We start from the raw sequence: 15645 nt of genomic DNA on the forward strand, positions 1-15645 counted from the left end.
GCAGCATTAAACTCAGTTCTCGGACATATCACCCGAACTCCTTTGCCGCGGAACTACCGAACTCCGTCGATAACCTATGACGGACTCGTGGATCCTCATGACTTCCTGGGACGCTATCAGTATAATATGGCGAACCAGGGGTCTCAATGAGTCCATATGTGCAAGCTGTTCCCCGAGCTTCTTATCGGGAACGCCAGAAGAATGGTTCGACAGCCTTCCTCAAGGCAGCATTAGATCCTACCGAGATCTAATGGATGCTTTCCACAGGAGGTTCTTTCAGAAAGCGGAAGCCCGAAGCACTTCGGCTCAGCTGCTTTCTATACGTCAAGGTTGCGACGAAAAGATCAGCGACTTCATGACGAGATTCCACAAGGAATGCCTACAATAGATGATCTCAACGATCTACTTGTCATTTCGGCATTCCAAAATGGAATCCTGCCGGAGCTCTCTACAGAAAGCTCGTGGAATGCAGTCCGCAAACAGCTCAAGAGATGTGGGACATTGCGGACCAGTTTCCCGTGCGGATGAGGCAGACCGTCGAAAACGGTCTTTAGACAGCTCATCCCGAGGAGACGAAAAGAAGCCCGATCATAGCGATCAGAGGCTTCCTCGCCGAACTCCTTTTGAAAGAATTCAAAGGGCACCGGTACAAGGTAGATTGGGACCACGTCTCAATCCTGAGAAGCCGCCCGCTCAGTTCGTACCTTAAACAAGTCAAGAGCGGAAATTTTCGAACTGCATTCCGATATGTTCGAAACCAAGGCGGATGACGAAATCGGCTGCGCGCCGACCTCAGGATCAGTATTGCTCCTTCCATCAAGACTACGGTCACGATACCGAGGAGTGCCGACATTTGGCTGCAGGTATTGATGCCCTTGTGAAAGCAGGGACGTTAAAAAAATACCAAAGCAAGCAGCCGAAAAAGAACAAAAAGCAGGGAGGTGCGAACTGCGCTCCTCAGGATCCGAAAAGGCAACAGGATCCGAAGACGACAACGAGCCGCAATATGATGGAGTAATCCTAACTATTGACGCTCTCCTGCCGGGAAGACTAAATCGTCTCTGAAGTCATAGAGCAGAAAAAGGCTTTTGACGAGCTCAAAGTTATTTAGCCGAGCTTCCTATTTTTCTCTGCTCCAACAGAAGCCGAAGTAATTTTCTTATACTTAGCGGCATCAGATCAAACCATCAGCGCGGTGCTTGTACGAGAAGAAGGCCTAAAGCAGTTTCCCATCTACTTTACAAGCCGAGCATTAAGAGGTCCAGAAACAAGGTATCAACCTCTGGAAAAAATTGCTCTGGCGTTAGTAAATGCAGCAAGGAGACTGCGGCCATACTTCTATGCTCACAAGGTATGCGTCTTAACCGATCTGCCTCTTCGGCAAGTTTTGACCAAGCCAGAAGCATCAGGCAGAATCGCCAAATGGGCCATAGAGCTGGGAGAACACTCAATCGAGTACCTACCTCGGAAAGCCATCAAGGGACAAGCCTTGGCAGATTTTCTTGCAGAGGCCAAGTTCGATCAAGCAATCCCTGTCATTGCCGAACAGAAAATTCTACCAATGCCGAACTACACAGTCCTTGGAATCCGAAGTAGAGCCGCAGACTGCTGGAGCGGATTCGTAGATGGAGCTTCAAACAAGATGGGAAGTGGAGCTGGTATTTTACTCTCGTCCCCCGACGGACACGAGGTAACCTACTCACTTCGGTTCCTATTCCCCACTACTAATAATGAAGCCGAGTACGAAGCCCTCCTGGCCGGACTCCAGTTAGCGCAAAGTCTGCTCGTCAAATCTCTCAAAGTCCATTGTGATTCACAAGTCATAGTAAATCACATGTTGGGTACAAGTGAAGCTCGTGACGAGAGAATGAAGAAGTATTTGGACAAAGCGCAAAGCATCAGCCGAAGTTTCTCCTATTTTCGGACAATCCGCGTTCCCAGAGCGGAAAATAGCCGAGCAGATACCTTAAGTAAGTTGGCCTCAGATCCGAGCTCAAAGGCGGAAGAATTAATGCATCGAAGCATTGATGAAGCCGAGGTACATTCAGTATCCAGCTCGCCGAACTGGATGACGCCGATCTTGCAGTATCTGGATCAAGGACAATTGCCCGAGGATAAGAGAGAAGCTCGGAAGATCACGTGCCGAGCACTTCGGTACGAACTTCATGAAGGAGTCCTCTTTAGAAAGTCTTACCTCCAGCCGTTATTGCGGTGCGTAGGACCAGAAGAGACGGACTACATCCTCAGAGAAGTTCATGAAGGATCGTGCGGCAGCCACATCGGAGCTAGAGCTTTAGCTAAAAAAGTTCTAAGATGGGGATATTATTGGCCAACCTTGGTACAAGAAGCAGTGCAGCTCGTCAAGACATGCCCGAAGTGCCAAATCCATGCAAATATCCAAGGATGCCGCAGACCGATCTATCCACTATGCAAAGCCTTGGCCTTTCATGCAATGGGGCATAGACATAGTGGGACCACTTCCTCAAGCTCCTCGGCAAATGAAATTCCTAATCGTTGCCGTGGACTACTTTACGAAGTGGGTGGAAGCTGAACCATTAGCTACGATAACGAGCTCAAAGGCATTGGACTTCGTCTGGAAGAACATAGTGTGCCGATTTGGCATACCCCACATCCTCATCTCGGATAACGGGACTCAGTTCACCGACAAGACGTTCAAGAATTGGTGCCAAGAGCTGAATATTCAACAGCGGTTCACTTCGGTCTCTCATCCACAAGCAAACGGACAAACGGAGGTAACAAATCGTATCCTGGTGAAAGGGTTAAAAGCTCGGTTAGAACAAGCCAAAGGACAATGGGTAGAAAATCTCCCTCAAGTCCTATGGTCCTACCGAACTACACCCACAACCTCCAACGGTGAAACTCCGTACAGTCTGGTGTACGGCACTGAAGCCGTAATTCCGGTGGAGATCGGCGTACCCAGTCCCCGAACTCTAAATTTCTCCTCAGAAATGAACGACGACGGACTGAGAGCCGAGCTAGATCTTGCCGAAGAAAGAAGAGAATTGGCATGCATAAAAGCAGCCAAGTACAAGGAGCAAGTAGCCCGGTATTACAACCAAAGGGTGAAGAAGCTGCAATTTCAAGTGGGAGATCTCGTTTTGAGAAACAACGAAGTAAGCCGAGCAGAAAAGCTGGGCAAGCTCGAACCCACATGGGAAGGTCCGTATCGGGTGTCAGAAGTCCTCGGCAAAGGGTCTTACAAATTGGCTCACATGTCAGGAGAACAGGTACCCCGATGGCACAATTTCACACCAACCTCAAAAAGTTCCATTTGTAAGAGACAGTCCGGTCAGTCAGTCTTGAGTCCTGTTCGGTCAATGTGCTTTATTTGGTTTGCTTGGTCTTTGTTTGTCTCTATGTGCTTTTTATTTTGTCTATATGCGTTTTGTCTGTCTATGTGCGTGTCGTCTCTTACAAATGTTACTGAGGTATCTTGTTCTTCGAAGGCTGATCCCCTTCTTAGAACATATACAAGCCAACGATTGTGAGTCAAAGCTTCTACAGAAGATACAAGACCACAATTCAGCTTAAACAAGCAGTTCGTCTGAAACGAGCTGCAACAAGCCAACGATTGTGAGTCAAAGCTTCTACAGAAGATACAAGACCACAATTCAGCTTAAACAAGCAGTTCGTCTGAAACGAGCGCAACAAGCCAACGATTGTGAGTCAAAGCTTCTACAGAAGATACAAGACCACAATTCAGCTTAAACAAGCAGTTCGTCTGAAACGAGCTGCAATAAGCCAACGATTGTGAAGTCAAGCTTCTAAAGAGGATACAAGACCACAATTCAGCTTAAGAATCAAGCACTTCGTCTGAAACGAACTGCAACGAAAGTCCGATCCTCGCGATAAAACTTGCCTGAATTAGGACAAGGGAAAGTCCGATCCACGCGATAAAACTCGCCGAATTAGGACAAGGGAAAGTCCGATCCCCAAAATTAGGACAACGGAAAGTTCGATCCGAGCGATAAAACTCGCCAAATTAGGACACAAGCTTAGTTCGGTTAAAGATGTTTATTTCATCAGACCAAAGACGAGTCCGATCAAAGATGTTATTTCATCAGACCAAAGACGAGTCCGGCCAAAGATTTTATTTCATCAACCCAAAGACGAGTCCGGTCAAAGATGTTTTATTTCATCAGACCAAAGACGAGTCCGGTCAAAGAAGAGTTCACTTCATAAGACCGAGGACAAACATCAACTTACCCCGTACCTTTATCCAGAATGCCGAAGTAATTCACTTCGCTTTCCGGGGGGGGTAGTGATGGTACGTACTAAACAAGCCCAACAGCAGTAAAGCCCATCAGCTTAAAGCCCAAGAAAGAGTATCAGTTCGGCATGACTAAAGAGTATCAGTCGGCATGACTAAAAGAGTTCAGTTCGGCACAACCAAAGAGTTCGGCCCCAGCCTACAGCTCGGTAAAAGCCAACAATCAAACTCTGCTCTCAAGTCGGCATCAAGCTCTACTCTCAGATCGGCAAAAGCTGTCGCCATAATTCAGCAGTTCGTCTCAGTATTCGACCGAACTAGGAGATAGTGGACTCATACAGGATTTCCACCTCCGCTACACCGACGATCTATTTAGTGGTGTCAAGCAGTCATTAACTCATGCAGGATAGTGGACCCATGCAAGATCGCCACGATCTCCACGACATCCACTACCTAGTAAATGGCTGCATGCCACGATCTAGGTTCAATGTATAAATAGAACCTAGATCAGATAGATAGGGTTTAAGTTCTATACATTCTCTCGATCTCTAGAGATAAAATACAAAATAGCAAGTCTGTATTGTAAGCTGTAGAAAACAGATCAAGCAATACAACTCTGCCTCTTTTCTTCCCGTGGATGTAGATTTACCTCAGTAAATCGAACCACGTTAATTCTCTGTGTCGTGATCTTTATTCTCTACCAGCATTCATCACCATCAAAAATTCGCCGATTCATCACTGCTCGATGCATCGAGCACGTCCTTGCCGCTGAGCGGCCTGACGTGGCGCGTTCTGATTGGCCAACGGCAAAGCCGTGGCATTTTTTATTTTTCTTTTTTTTAAATCAAATTTAATTTAAAAAATTAATTTAAATAAAAAAAATTTTTCCCACCTCGCAATAAATTAATATCCGTTTTCTTCCCACTTTTAATTTATTTTTCAATTTTTTCCCCAAAATTCACATTTTCATCTATAAATACCCCAACTTCCACACCACACTACACAAATTCTCATCTAAATTCTCTCATCTTCTCTTATCAATTCTCAATCTTTCACTCTTACAAAAAAAATATCCGGCTCCGCGCGCACCCCCCGACTCCCTCCGACTGCCCTCGAATCACGAATGGTTGGCTCACAACCATTCCCTAGTCCGGAAACGTAATTTTCGGCTCTCCTCAAACCAAAGGTTCTCAAGTTTCGAGTGGTTACCGGCCTTACCCGGTGGACAACCAAGATGCCCTCGATGGGCGATACGGGTGGGCACCCGAACCCAGATCGGGAGGGAGCGACTGCTCTCAAACTCCTCTTCTTCCTACTCATACTCCTACTCCCACTCCTCGTGGTGTCCGCACTCCGTACACTCCGCGGAGATGAATCAATTATTCAAAGCCTATTTGATTATCTCCGAAGATCCGGAGATAGGCACGAACCAAAGCGGGGATAGGTTTTGGTGGCGCGTCTCTTGCCGATACAATAACCGCCCGCTGGAACCATCGAGCGCAATGAGAGTATGGTGCGCAATGCCATATTCAGAGCCAATGAAGAAATCCAAAAGTTCCAGGGGTATTACCTCCAGGAAGAGCGGTCGGCGGGGAGCGGCAGGAGCGAGCTCGACATCATCAGTGCCGCCTTGGCGACCTACCAATCCCTAAATTACAAACCGTTCAAGTACCTCAGCGCTTGGCAGGAGGTGCGTGTGCATCCGAAGTATAGGGGAGACATATCATCCTCCTCCAGCTCCTCCAGCAAACGGTCGAGGTCGGCATCCCTATCCGACGCCGGCGAGGATGAGGTGGCTAGCCAGCTTGCCGGACTAACTTGGATAGCCCCGAAGCCGGCCCAAGCAGTTCCCAACGCCGACCGCAAGGAAGGAAGAAGACGACGGCCAACCACCGTCGCGCAGCGACTCCATCCGCCCTGCTGCTTTGTACCACCTCAACCCCCACCAACTCGTTGTGGACCCTTTTGGCCCAACTCAATTTGGCCGATAGGTCAAATATGACCCCCTGTGCAACTTGATTCACATTTGGCAATGATACGGGGTCTCCGAAGAACATTGGGGATAGGGCCAGAGGAATAGTCTTCCACGAGGATAATTTTTAGCCTTTAATTATGTATTTTTATTTTTTAGGATTTTAATTATTTTTTTTATTTTTTAGGATTTTAATTATGTAATTTTTAACTTTTAGGATTTTAATTATGTAATTTTTAATTTTTAGGAGTTTATTTATGTAAATTTTAATTTTTAGGATTTTAATTATGTAATTTTTAATTTTTATAATTTGTAATAGTATTCCGGGTATTTTTAATGCATTTTAATATTGTGAAAATGTTTTTATTTAAATTGAATAATATAATGATAGGATCCTTGAGAGCATCCACAATGAGACTGGACTTCACACAACACTCACATAGCCTTCACACTGCCACATCATCAGCACTAAAATTCTCCTGCCACATCAGCTTGCTACATCAACTGGACATCAAATAACCCTCACATAGCCTTCCCACTACCTATCCACATCACTAATAACAATTATATAATTTAATTTACAATCGTATCAACATACGGAATTTAATTTACGAGACAAATACGGGAAATTCGAATAATACTATTAAAATTTAAAAAGTACATTAATTTTAAAAAAAAGTACAATAATTTTAAAAAAATACAAAATTAAAAAGTACAATTAAAAAGTACAATTAAAAAAGTAAAAAAAATCACTCCTCGCCGCCGTCCCGTCTCCGTCGTCGCCCAGCCCATCTTCACCGTCATCGCCGCCGCCTCTGTCGCCACCTACGCCGCGGCTATTCCCGCCGGTCTTCCTCCTCATCGCCTCCAATTCTTCACGCTGGCTATGGAGCAATACACGAAGATAATCCTTCACCTCGGAGTCCACCGCCGATTGGAAGTCGGCTAAGGTCTTCACCATTTGAGCGCGCGTTTGTTGGCGCGCAAAGAATTTGAGCTCCTCGGTAGACCTGCCGAGGGGGGATGCCGAATGGACCCCCTGGGAACTCGGGGTGCCCTCCCTCGCAACCTGTTGCGCCCGCCTTTGGCCAACCGGGCGAGGTCGGCGACCGAACGAACGAGGGGTCGGGACCTCCTGGGCCGTCTCGGGGAGGTCTGTCGAACCACCGCTGCTGCCGCTATAATCTCCGGTATAGTTCAGTTTCTGCTTCTTCGGCCAGCCAGCGTCTACACCTGCCCGGAATTTCTCCCACTCATTGAGCACAACATAGCAGTTCCAGTAGGTGAACTCATAGTACTTCTTCTGCGGATCGGGGTAGGCTCTCTCCGCAATCCTCCTGCAGTCTTCCTATGTTTGGCCACTGGTCTGCATGCGGAGGGCGTTGGCGTACAAACCCGAAAATCGAGAGACGCCAGACCTGATTCGGTCCCAGCACTTCCGGCACTCCTCCCCAGTGCGCGGTCTCCCTTCAGGGCAAAATGCCCTGTAGGCTGCGGCTATCTTGGCCCACCCTTGGCAAGCGCAACGTTCTCCGCGTCCGTCCACTTCCTCCGGACCCGGCTATCCTCCTCCGGCTGCGACGACTCGCCGACCTTCTTGGCCTTGCCCTTCTTCTTACCCCGCCCTATTCCCTCGGCCGAATAGGCGTTGTCCCGTTGGGTCAATGGGCGTCCCCTGCGGCGGTGGAATCATCTGCTGCGTCGGTGGCTGCATCCCGGGTGCCCATCCCGGCATCATCTGCATAGGGGGCTGCATGCCGGGTGCCCACCCCGGCATCATCTGCTGCCACGGGTACATGTTGTAGTACCCGGTCATCGGAGGCCAACCACCTCCCCCAGGAGCCGGGAAAGTCTGGGACCCTACCCCGGGAGTCGGAGGAGTCTGAGACCCTACCCCGGGAGTCGGGGGAGTCTTAGACCATCCCCCGGGAGTCACTGGAGTTCCTGCGTAGTTGTTCTCCGTTGCTCGTTATTGATCTTGTACAGAAAGAAAGATAGAGAGAGTACTCGTTAAAACAAGTGGTGCGAATGAAAATGACGTTCAAAGCGCGTATATATAGTGTTTTCGGAAAAAAAAATTAAAAATCAAATTCTGACGCCGATCCGGGGCCTACAATGGCGCCGTGAGGATCGGCGTTAGAATCGGCGTCACCACACGAATCGACATGGGTGCGCCGAAATTGACGCCGATTTCGCCGACGCCGGTCGCAATGGTTCGGCGTCAGAACCGGCGTCGCGGTTTTGACGCCTCCATTGCTGATGCTCTGAGCATGTCCTTGCGGAAGAGCATGGATGTGAGTGTTGTGCTCTTGCCTAAGAGTAGGGAGTGAAAAAGTAATAAAAGTGGGTCCAGACCCACATCCGTACTCTTTGGCAAGAGCACGGATGGAGATGTACTAAAAATGTGCAAATCTCATTTTGTGGATACTAGTTTTATAATTAAGTCTTTAATTTAAATTTATAGTATTGTAAATATCACCAAAACTCTACTGAGCTCAAAAATTTTTTGAATTAATTAATATATTTGACTAATCTTAAATACATGAATCAATTAATTTCAAAGGAACCTCGACTAGTCATATTCATAATTTGATGATGGACATGAGTTCAACATTAATTCTACAATGGTCCAAATAAATGATGACATGACCCAAGAGTGGATAAGGATTTTAGTGATTTATAACTTTTTTAATTTATTTTGAAAGTTGTTTTTAAAATTTTAATAATGTAACTTAAAATTTTAATTATGAGACCATAAATAATTCAAATCAAGTTTGTTTGTAGCATGCGAATTACAAATTACAAATGTTTGTAAAGGTAACGTGAAACATAAATAAGACATCTATATCAAACGCGTTGGCATAGATGTTCACTTTATTTAATTAATTATAATGTCCAATGCACACAGCCAAAGAAAAAATGGCAATATGGGCGAAAATCTAAGTAGAAGTAAGATGTAAGTTTCCACAATCAAAATCAGCCATTCTAACAAAAGGCTCAACAGTAAACTTGGACAAAAACATCTTCCTGAAAAAGGACACAAATCTGTTATCAGTCTCTTGCAAGATACCAACAACATATGCTGTACTGACAAGACTAAAGCTTCTCCATCTCCTCTCTCTCCCGAACCAGTCCAACCCTTTCTCCATTTTCACGTAGTCCTCCTCGTCACCCACTTCAGATAGAGCTTCGCCCAGACACCTTGCAAGAACCACGGAATCCTCTATAGCAGAACATGCTCCTTGACCTAAGTCCGGAGTCATCGGATGCAAGGCATCCCCGAGCACACACACACCCTTCTTCACAATGTTTCCAAACAAAATGTCCCATGGCGATCTAAACTTTAGATGCGCCAATGAGACGCTATCTAGCTCCGTCCTCTCTACTACATCCAACACATGGTTGTGTGCAGTGCTGATTTTACTCATCACAAACTGCTTCATTTTCACGGGATCACGCTCGCTCTCATCATCTGTGCCAAACCCAAACCATGAGTTTATGAAGAGACACAAATTAGAGGAAATCAGTGACTCACATTTGAATAGTGATGGAGTGAAAGTGCAGAACCAGTATACGCCCTTGTCATCACAAGGTGCAAAACCAAGGCGCACGCCTCCACCAAAGTAGGCATAGAGCTTCGGCTCGAAGCCATGGCCTTCTGGATACACCACGTAGCCTCTGATGGCTGCTCGCCCAGCGCTGATTGGACTCTTGAGCCCCATCCATTTTGCCACCATTGAATTCACTCCATCACATCCCAGCAATGCCTAATTTTGATTTTTGTGTTACGACAACATATAATTTGTTATTTAAAAATTTTGTAGATTAAACTGAATCTATTTCTCTAACCTTAGCTCGGTAAACAGAGCCATGTGCAAGATGAACTAGTTTGAAGTTACCAGATTCCTGAATGTTAACAATCTTGGAAGAATATCTCACACTCTCCCGTGGCAATTCTCTCTCTAGAAGTTCCAGTAAATCTGTTCTTTTCACACATCTGCTCTCAAACTGGCCACTACATGTAAGTAATTATTATGCCTAAGCATTAACAAATAGGAGTACTAATTAAACAGGACTAAAAATAAAAAAGGAGACAAGGAGTTACAGCTTGAAATCTGTGTGGGAAGAGCTGGAATCCAAGCAACCGACTTGAAAACTAATAGCAATAGTAGAAAAAGAAGAAAATGAGCAAGATGATATGAGAGAACTAATAGAGTGAGAGGCACACCCTTGAATTGGGAGAGATTTGGCCCTCATGGCGTCCCCGATTCCAAGAGCATCTAGAGCTATCCACGCATTCGTCCACATGGTGAGGGCGAAGCCCGTGGATCTTAATTCATCAGACGACTCCAAAACCAGACTCCGGATGCCCAACCTACCGCAGCATGAAAGGATCATTTTGTCAACCATCAAATTGAAACGAACAAGAATTACCTGTGCAGGCCAAGAGCTGTAGTAAGCCCAGCAATGCCGCCTCCAACTATCAGAATATCTTGCTCCTCGATCCTACCTTCCACTTCCATCTTAACATGGGAGGATTGGATGTGTGTGGATCGCTTTTTATTTTCTATAGCGGAAGACAAAACCAAATTGGCTTCCGCATCCAACTTGGAACGCACTTTAAGATTTGAATATTTCTTTATTTATTTAACTTTTTATTATTCCCATACCGAGTTTTTTATTACATGATTCACTATTAATTAGCTTCAGTTTTTAGATTGTAAATAACTTTTCGTTTAATAAATATAAATACAATTTTTTATAGGGTGAACTATATGAATGTACCTTATCTTTCATTCGCCTACTTGATATTTATTTTATACTATCTTTTTAGTACTCCATAATAAAAATAACTCTAGGTATCAAACATATAATATTTTGATTATAGAGAATATTTTTAGAAATTTCAATTAACTAGTACTCTCTCCGTTTCTTGTTAATAGAGACATTTCTTTTCAACACGGAGTTTAAGAATAATGTGTTAAATGTATGTTGGAAAAAATAAGAAAGAATAAAGTAAAAGTGATAATTATTTTTTGCCAAAAATAGAAATGACTCAATTAACTTGAAACTTTCTTAAATAAAAAAATAAATCTATTAACATGGAACGGAGAGTACCATACATGTGCTTTTTTTCCTTCCTTTCTTATTTCTTTTTTTCTTCTTTAGTTTCTTCTTTTTTCTTTTTTTTTTCTTCATTTTCTTCTTTCTTTTTAGTGTTTTATCTTCCTTTCTTAGTTCTACATAGTTTATGTTTCCTCTTTTTTCTTCTTTTTTTTCGTATTCGTTTTAGTGTTTTATACATACATCTAATTACATTCATAATATAAATCAACAACACACTTAATTAAATTAATTATTTGAAGTAATTAAATCAATTGGATGTTTTTTTATTAAATTATTTTATACTCATTTTAGGGTTGAAAGACCTAGCAAGAAATATTCAACTTTTTAATTAATTTAATATAAAATAATAATAATGATTATTATTATATAATTATATGATTTATAATTTAAATAATTATATTATAATTATTTATTAATTAGTACTAGTTTTTAGTATTATAATAATAATAATATTATCATCATGATTAAATATAGTTATAACTATAATTATAATCGTGGAATGATCCACTGTGAGCGCCTCTCCTATACAATTCGCACTCTCTTTTTCTGTATTTTTTTATTCACAATTCTGCGTTTTCTCCGTCTCTTTTTCATTAAACAATTTTCAGTTTCAATTCTATGCCTATTTTCTCTTGCTCAATTCTAATTTTCTCTCAATAATGCTTCTGTCAATTGCCATTCACAGCTAACTTTGAACCCCTAAGCTGAATGCCAAATTTATTCTCAAATTTTTACTCTTTCAATTTTTGAAACTATTAGCCTCTGAATTTGAATTTGATACTTTAGCATGGATTTCTCACAAAAAAGTTCTCAGATTTCTTAGAGATTACAAGCATAGAGATTTCTGTGTTGGAGAAAAAAAGTTGTGGAATCTCAATTTCTCTTATTCATATCTCTTGTCTTCCGATTCATCGTAGAATTTGAGTTGGAGAAAAAAGTTGTTGAATCTCAATTTCTCTGCGTGGGGTTTTAATCTCTTGGCAAATTTGAGATTTTTGAAATAGTAATAGGAGTGAGAACTTACAAGCAGATGTGTTGTGGAATTTGAGTTTGGAGAAAAATACTTTGTGAAATTTCAATATGGAGAAGAAAACGATGTAGGGAGAATTGAGCTGATATGTTATGCATTAAAAAGCTTTTGCAGATGAATAATTTAAATCGCTAGTGCTCAAGATTAGATTTGTCCAGAAAGAGGAGAAAGTTTAATGGAGTAATAAAAAACTGAAAAATTAAATGAAAAAAGGAAGTGGCGCTCAATGTAATCGCCCAACAGAATATTAAAAAGTAAATTAATTATTAATTTATAAAATCAAAATAATAATATTAATATTGATTAATAATAATAGTATAAAGAGTGAAGAGAATGAGCAAAGATATTAATATATCATTTTGATACTAGTTTTGTATATGCTCAAAATATCTTCTATGACATAAACGGGAAAATGTATTTGTTTAGAAGACATTTTAGGGTGAAAATCGTATCAGGTACCAAAAATGAGATTTATAAATACAAAAATCGATATAAAATAAAGATCAGATAACATTTATGTACGAAAGTGAAAGATCAGATACTTCCTCCGTCTCATTCAAGATGTCCACCTTACCTTTTTAGTTTGTCATATTCAAGATGTCCACTTTTTATATTTGAAATTAAATCTCTCTCTCATCTTTCCTCATTAAAATATTCTATTACTTTTTCCAATCTATTTTATCACACACAACTATTCAACCTAAAACTCCATGCCACTCAAGAATGTCGCAATCTTGAGTGAAACAGATAGAGTACCATTTATGTAGTTCACTCTTTATTATATTATGAGTTTTTTTATTTTCAAATTTCTTGTATATAAAAGTGAATTTTATTTGTATAAATGTTGGCTCATATAAACTTAAAGATGATTTCAAAATAGCAATTTATAAATACAAATTAATAAACAAATCGAGGAATAGATAGCTTTTCGTTATTGAAATAAAACCATAATACAATATAACTGATAATAAAAGATTAAAGAACTTAAAAATTATTTTTATACTATTGACTTAAACAACAAAAAATAATTAATATATACCTTTGTTTTTAATCAAATATGATTAACTTGAATCTATAACAACTACTAAAATGTTTGAGCATTCAATGGATCCTCTCACATAACTTGCACCATAATATTAGAATTAATTCTTACATAATGATGTCAATATAATATATTATCATGCCCTAATTATTTTTGTTATTACAACTAATCATAAATATATATTCTAAAAACAAATAAATAAACAAATTCGAATACAATCAAAATTAAAAATATAATTTGAAAACATAGCTTGACATTAAATAAAATACACCACTTTTTGAATTTTAAAGCAAATAGAATGTATAAATAATTAATCCATAAAATTAATTGTTGTTAAATATAAGGGTCTCAATATGTAAAACATAACAACTAGCTACAAAATTAAGGTATATACCGTAAAATATAAATATAATTATATAGTATAAAATATATTTTAAACTATAAAATCTATTGTGAAATATAAATATATTTTGTATATTTTATACATTTTTAAATTATAAAATCTATTGTGAAATATAAATATAAAATATATTTAATATATTTTTTAAATTATAAAATAAATAATATTCTAAAAATTCAAATAATCTATTTTCATTGATGTTAAAAGTCAGGTATACCGCAAAAATATGATATACCGAACTTCGGTACAGTATACAAAAATTTTTGGTAAGGTAAAAGTATGATTTTTCGCATACCGAATTTACGATAAGGTATACGATATGGTGGTTTTGGTAAGATATAACGTACCTACCGACTCCTAAAATTTATAATCTGTTTGTTCCCATCACTTATCTCATGTTATCATTGTAAGATCTCGACCATTAAAGGTTATATTTTATTTTATTATTAAATCCCAACCATTAAATGTCATTTTAATAAAAAAAATTTGGATAAATGATTCTCAAATTACATTAAGTTAATCCATACATGTTTTATTATAAAAACAGAACTCACGTTTTTCACAAACTTAAGTTACATTTCTTAAAATTCGAACAAGGAATTTAGTCCTTTACAAATAAATCTCTACTTCTTTACTATTATATCGTTATCATGTGAAAAACATAGCATGAATCAAAGAAGTTTCCAGCCCAAGGAAAAGGAGGTACGGGATAGAATATGATGTTTTACACAGTTACAAAATGCGAGTCCTCTATTATAATATAGCCAGTTATCATTTTAATCAAGCATGCTGTACGGTGCCGCGCATCTAACACACACTCAACCTCACAAATTTCTCGTATGAAGGATAGCTAATAACGCTAATCTTCAGTAAGCACAGCAGCAGTCAGGCCATTTTCGTCAGAGAAGAATTCTCCAAATCTCGTCTCCTGCAACACGTTTCTCCAGAATTACTTGAGGTGATGAATCTGAAACAACCTATTACTACTTATGTTGCATAACATCAAAACCAGTCCCTCTACAAGCTGAAGCCTAATGCTTCAAGAAGCAACCCGCCAAATACATATATAACCGAGACCTACTGTTGAGATGTGACAGGGAAGATAGAAAATGAGGCATTATTAGGCCACCCGCAGCGCGTCACGCGGGTGGCTCGTAACCCGTCACGCCGGGACGAGACGGCGGCGAGACGCGTTGCAGCGTCCCGTCTCGTCCCCAGCCCGCCGAGCGTCCCGTCCCTCCGAGACGGATGGCGAGCCGTCTCGCCACGCGCCCGCCCGACATGGCGCGCTCCGGCGCCATGCGTGACGCCCACTCGCCGGCCCGCGAGTGGGCATCGTCACGCTGACGCAACAAATCATTTTTTTAAATTCGAATTTAATAAAATAATAAAAAATCAAAAACGGTAATATTACCGTTTTTTCGACCGTTTTTTCTTTTTAATTTTTATTTTTTTATTTTTTTTTATTTTTTACTCTATAAATTCTCCTAATTCATCCTCATTTCACACACAAATACACATCTATTCTTCCCAAATCATCTCCATTTCCTCTCTAATTTTCATATAACCTCTCATCACAAAATGTCCAGCGACGGAAACTCTGGCGGTGGCGGCTCCGGCAGGTTTGACATCAACGCGTTCGGCAACTGGGGGCATGTACAATGTCCTGGCTGGTGGTTCTGGTTTGTCGACGCCGGGCACCCAGGGTTCGTCGACGCCGGGGGTACCAACCACCCCATTTTGATGTGGATGCATACGCTCGTCCCTCCGCCCCGAGGTATTCGCAGGGATTATCCCAGATTCGGGAGGATTATTCGGTTGAACCCACTCCGGAAGGAGGCCG

At 41.1% G+C, this 15645-nt stretch overlaps 1 protein-coding gene across 3 annotated transcripts; it reads right to left on the reverse strand.

The window, feature by feature from the left end:
• Positions 1-9033: 9033 nt before the first annotated feature.
• LOC121754141 (monooxygenase 2-like) lies at positions 9034-10797 on the reverse strand. 3 transcript variants are annotated; one of them, XM_042149486.1, is made up of 6 exons: positions 10638-10797; positions 10432-10578; positions 10309-10359; positions 10053-10218; positions 9739-9970; positions 9034-9675 (listed from the first exon to the last, which is right to left on the reverse strand). In XM_042149486.1, the coding sequence occupies exons 1-6, from the start codon at positions 10724-10726 to the stop codon at positions 9143-9145; spliced, it is 1218 nt and encodes a 405-aa protein (XP_042005420.1). In that variant the 5' UTR covers positions 10727-10797; the 3' UTR covers positions 9034-9142. The 3 variants fall into 3 exon arrangements, with proteins under 3 accessions (XP_042005420.1, XP_042005421.1, XP_042005419.1); XM_042149487.1 differs by lacking the exon at positions 10309-10359; XM_042149485.1 differs by having other exon boundaries at positions 10309-10578.
• Positions 10798-15645: the final 4848 nt, after the last annotated feature.

Source organism: Salvia splendens, chromosome 11 (assembly GCF_004379255.2).
Source record: "Salvia splendens isolate huo1 chromosome 11, SspV2, whole genome shotgun sequence".
Classification (NCBI taxonomy): Eukaryota; Viridiplantae; Streptophyta; class Magnoliopsida; order Lamiales; family Lamiaceae; genus Salvia; species Salvia splendens.

Excerpts from the sequence above, each read along its gene's own strand:
- LOC121754141 (XM_042149485.1), bottom strand. The coding sequence starts at position 10,726 with ATGGAAGTGGAAGGTAGGATCGAGGAGCAAGATATTCTGATAGTTGGA. Across the intron at positions 10,219-10,308 it reads TCCCACACAGATTTCAAGCT|TGGCCAGTTTGAGAGCAGAT; the intron begins GTAACTCCTTGT and ends ACTTACATGTAG. Across the intron at positions 9,676-9,738 it reads CACTCCATCACTATTCAAAT|ATGATGAGAGCGAGCGTGAT; the intron begins GTGAGTCACTGA and ends GGTTTGGCACAG.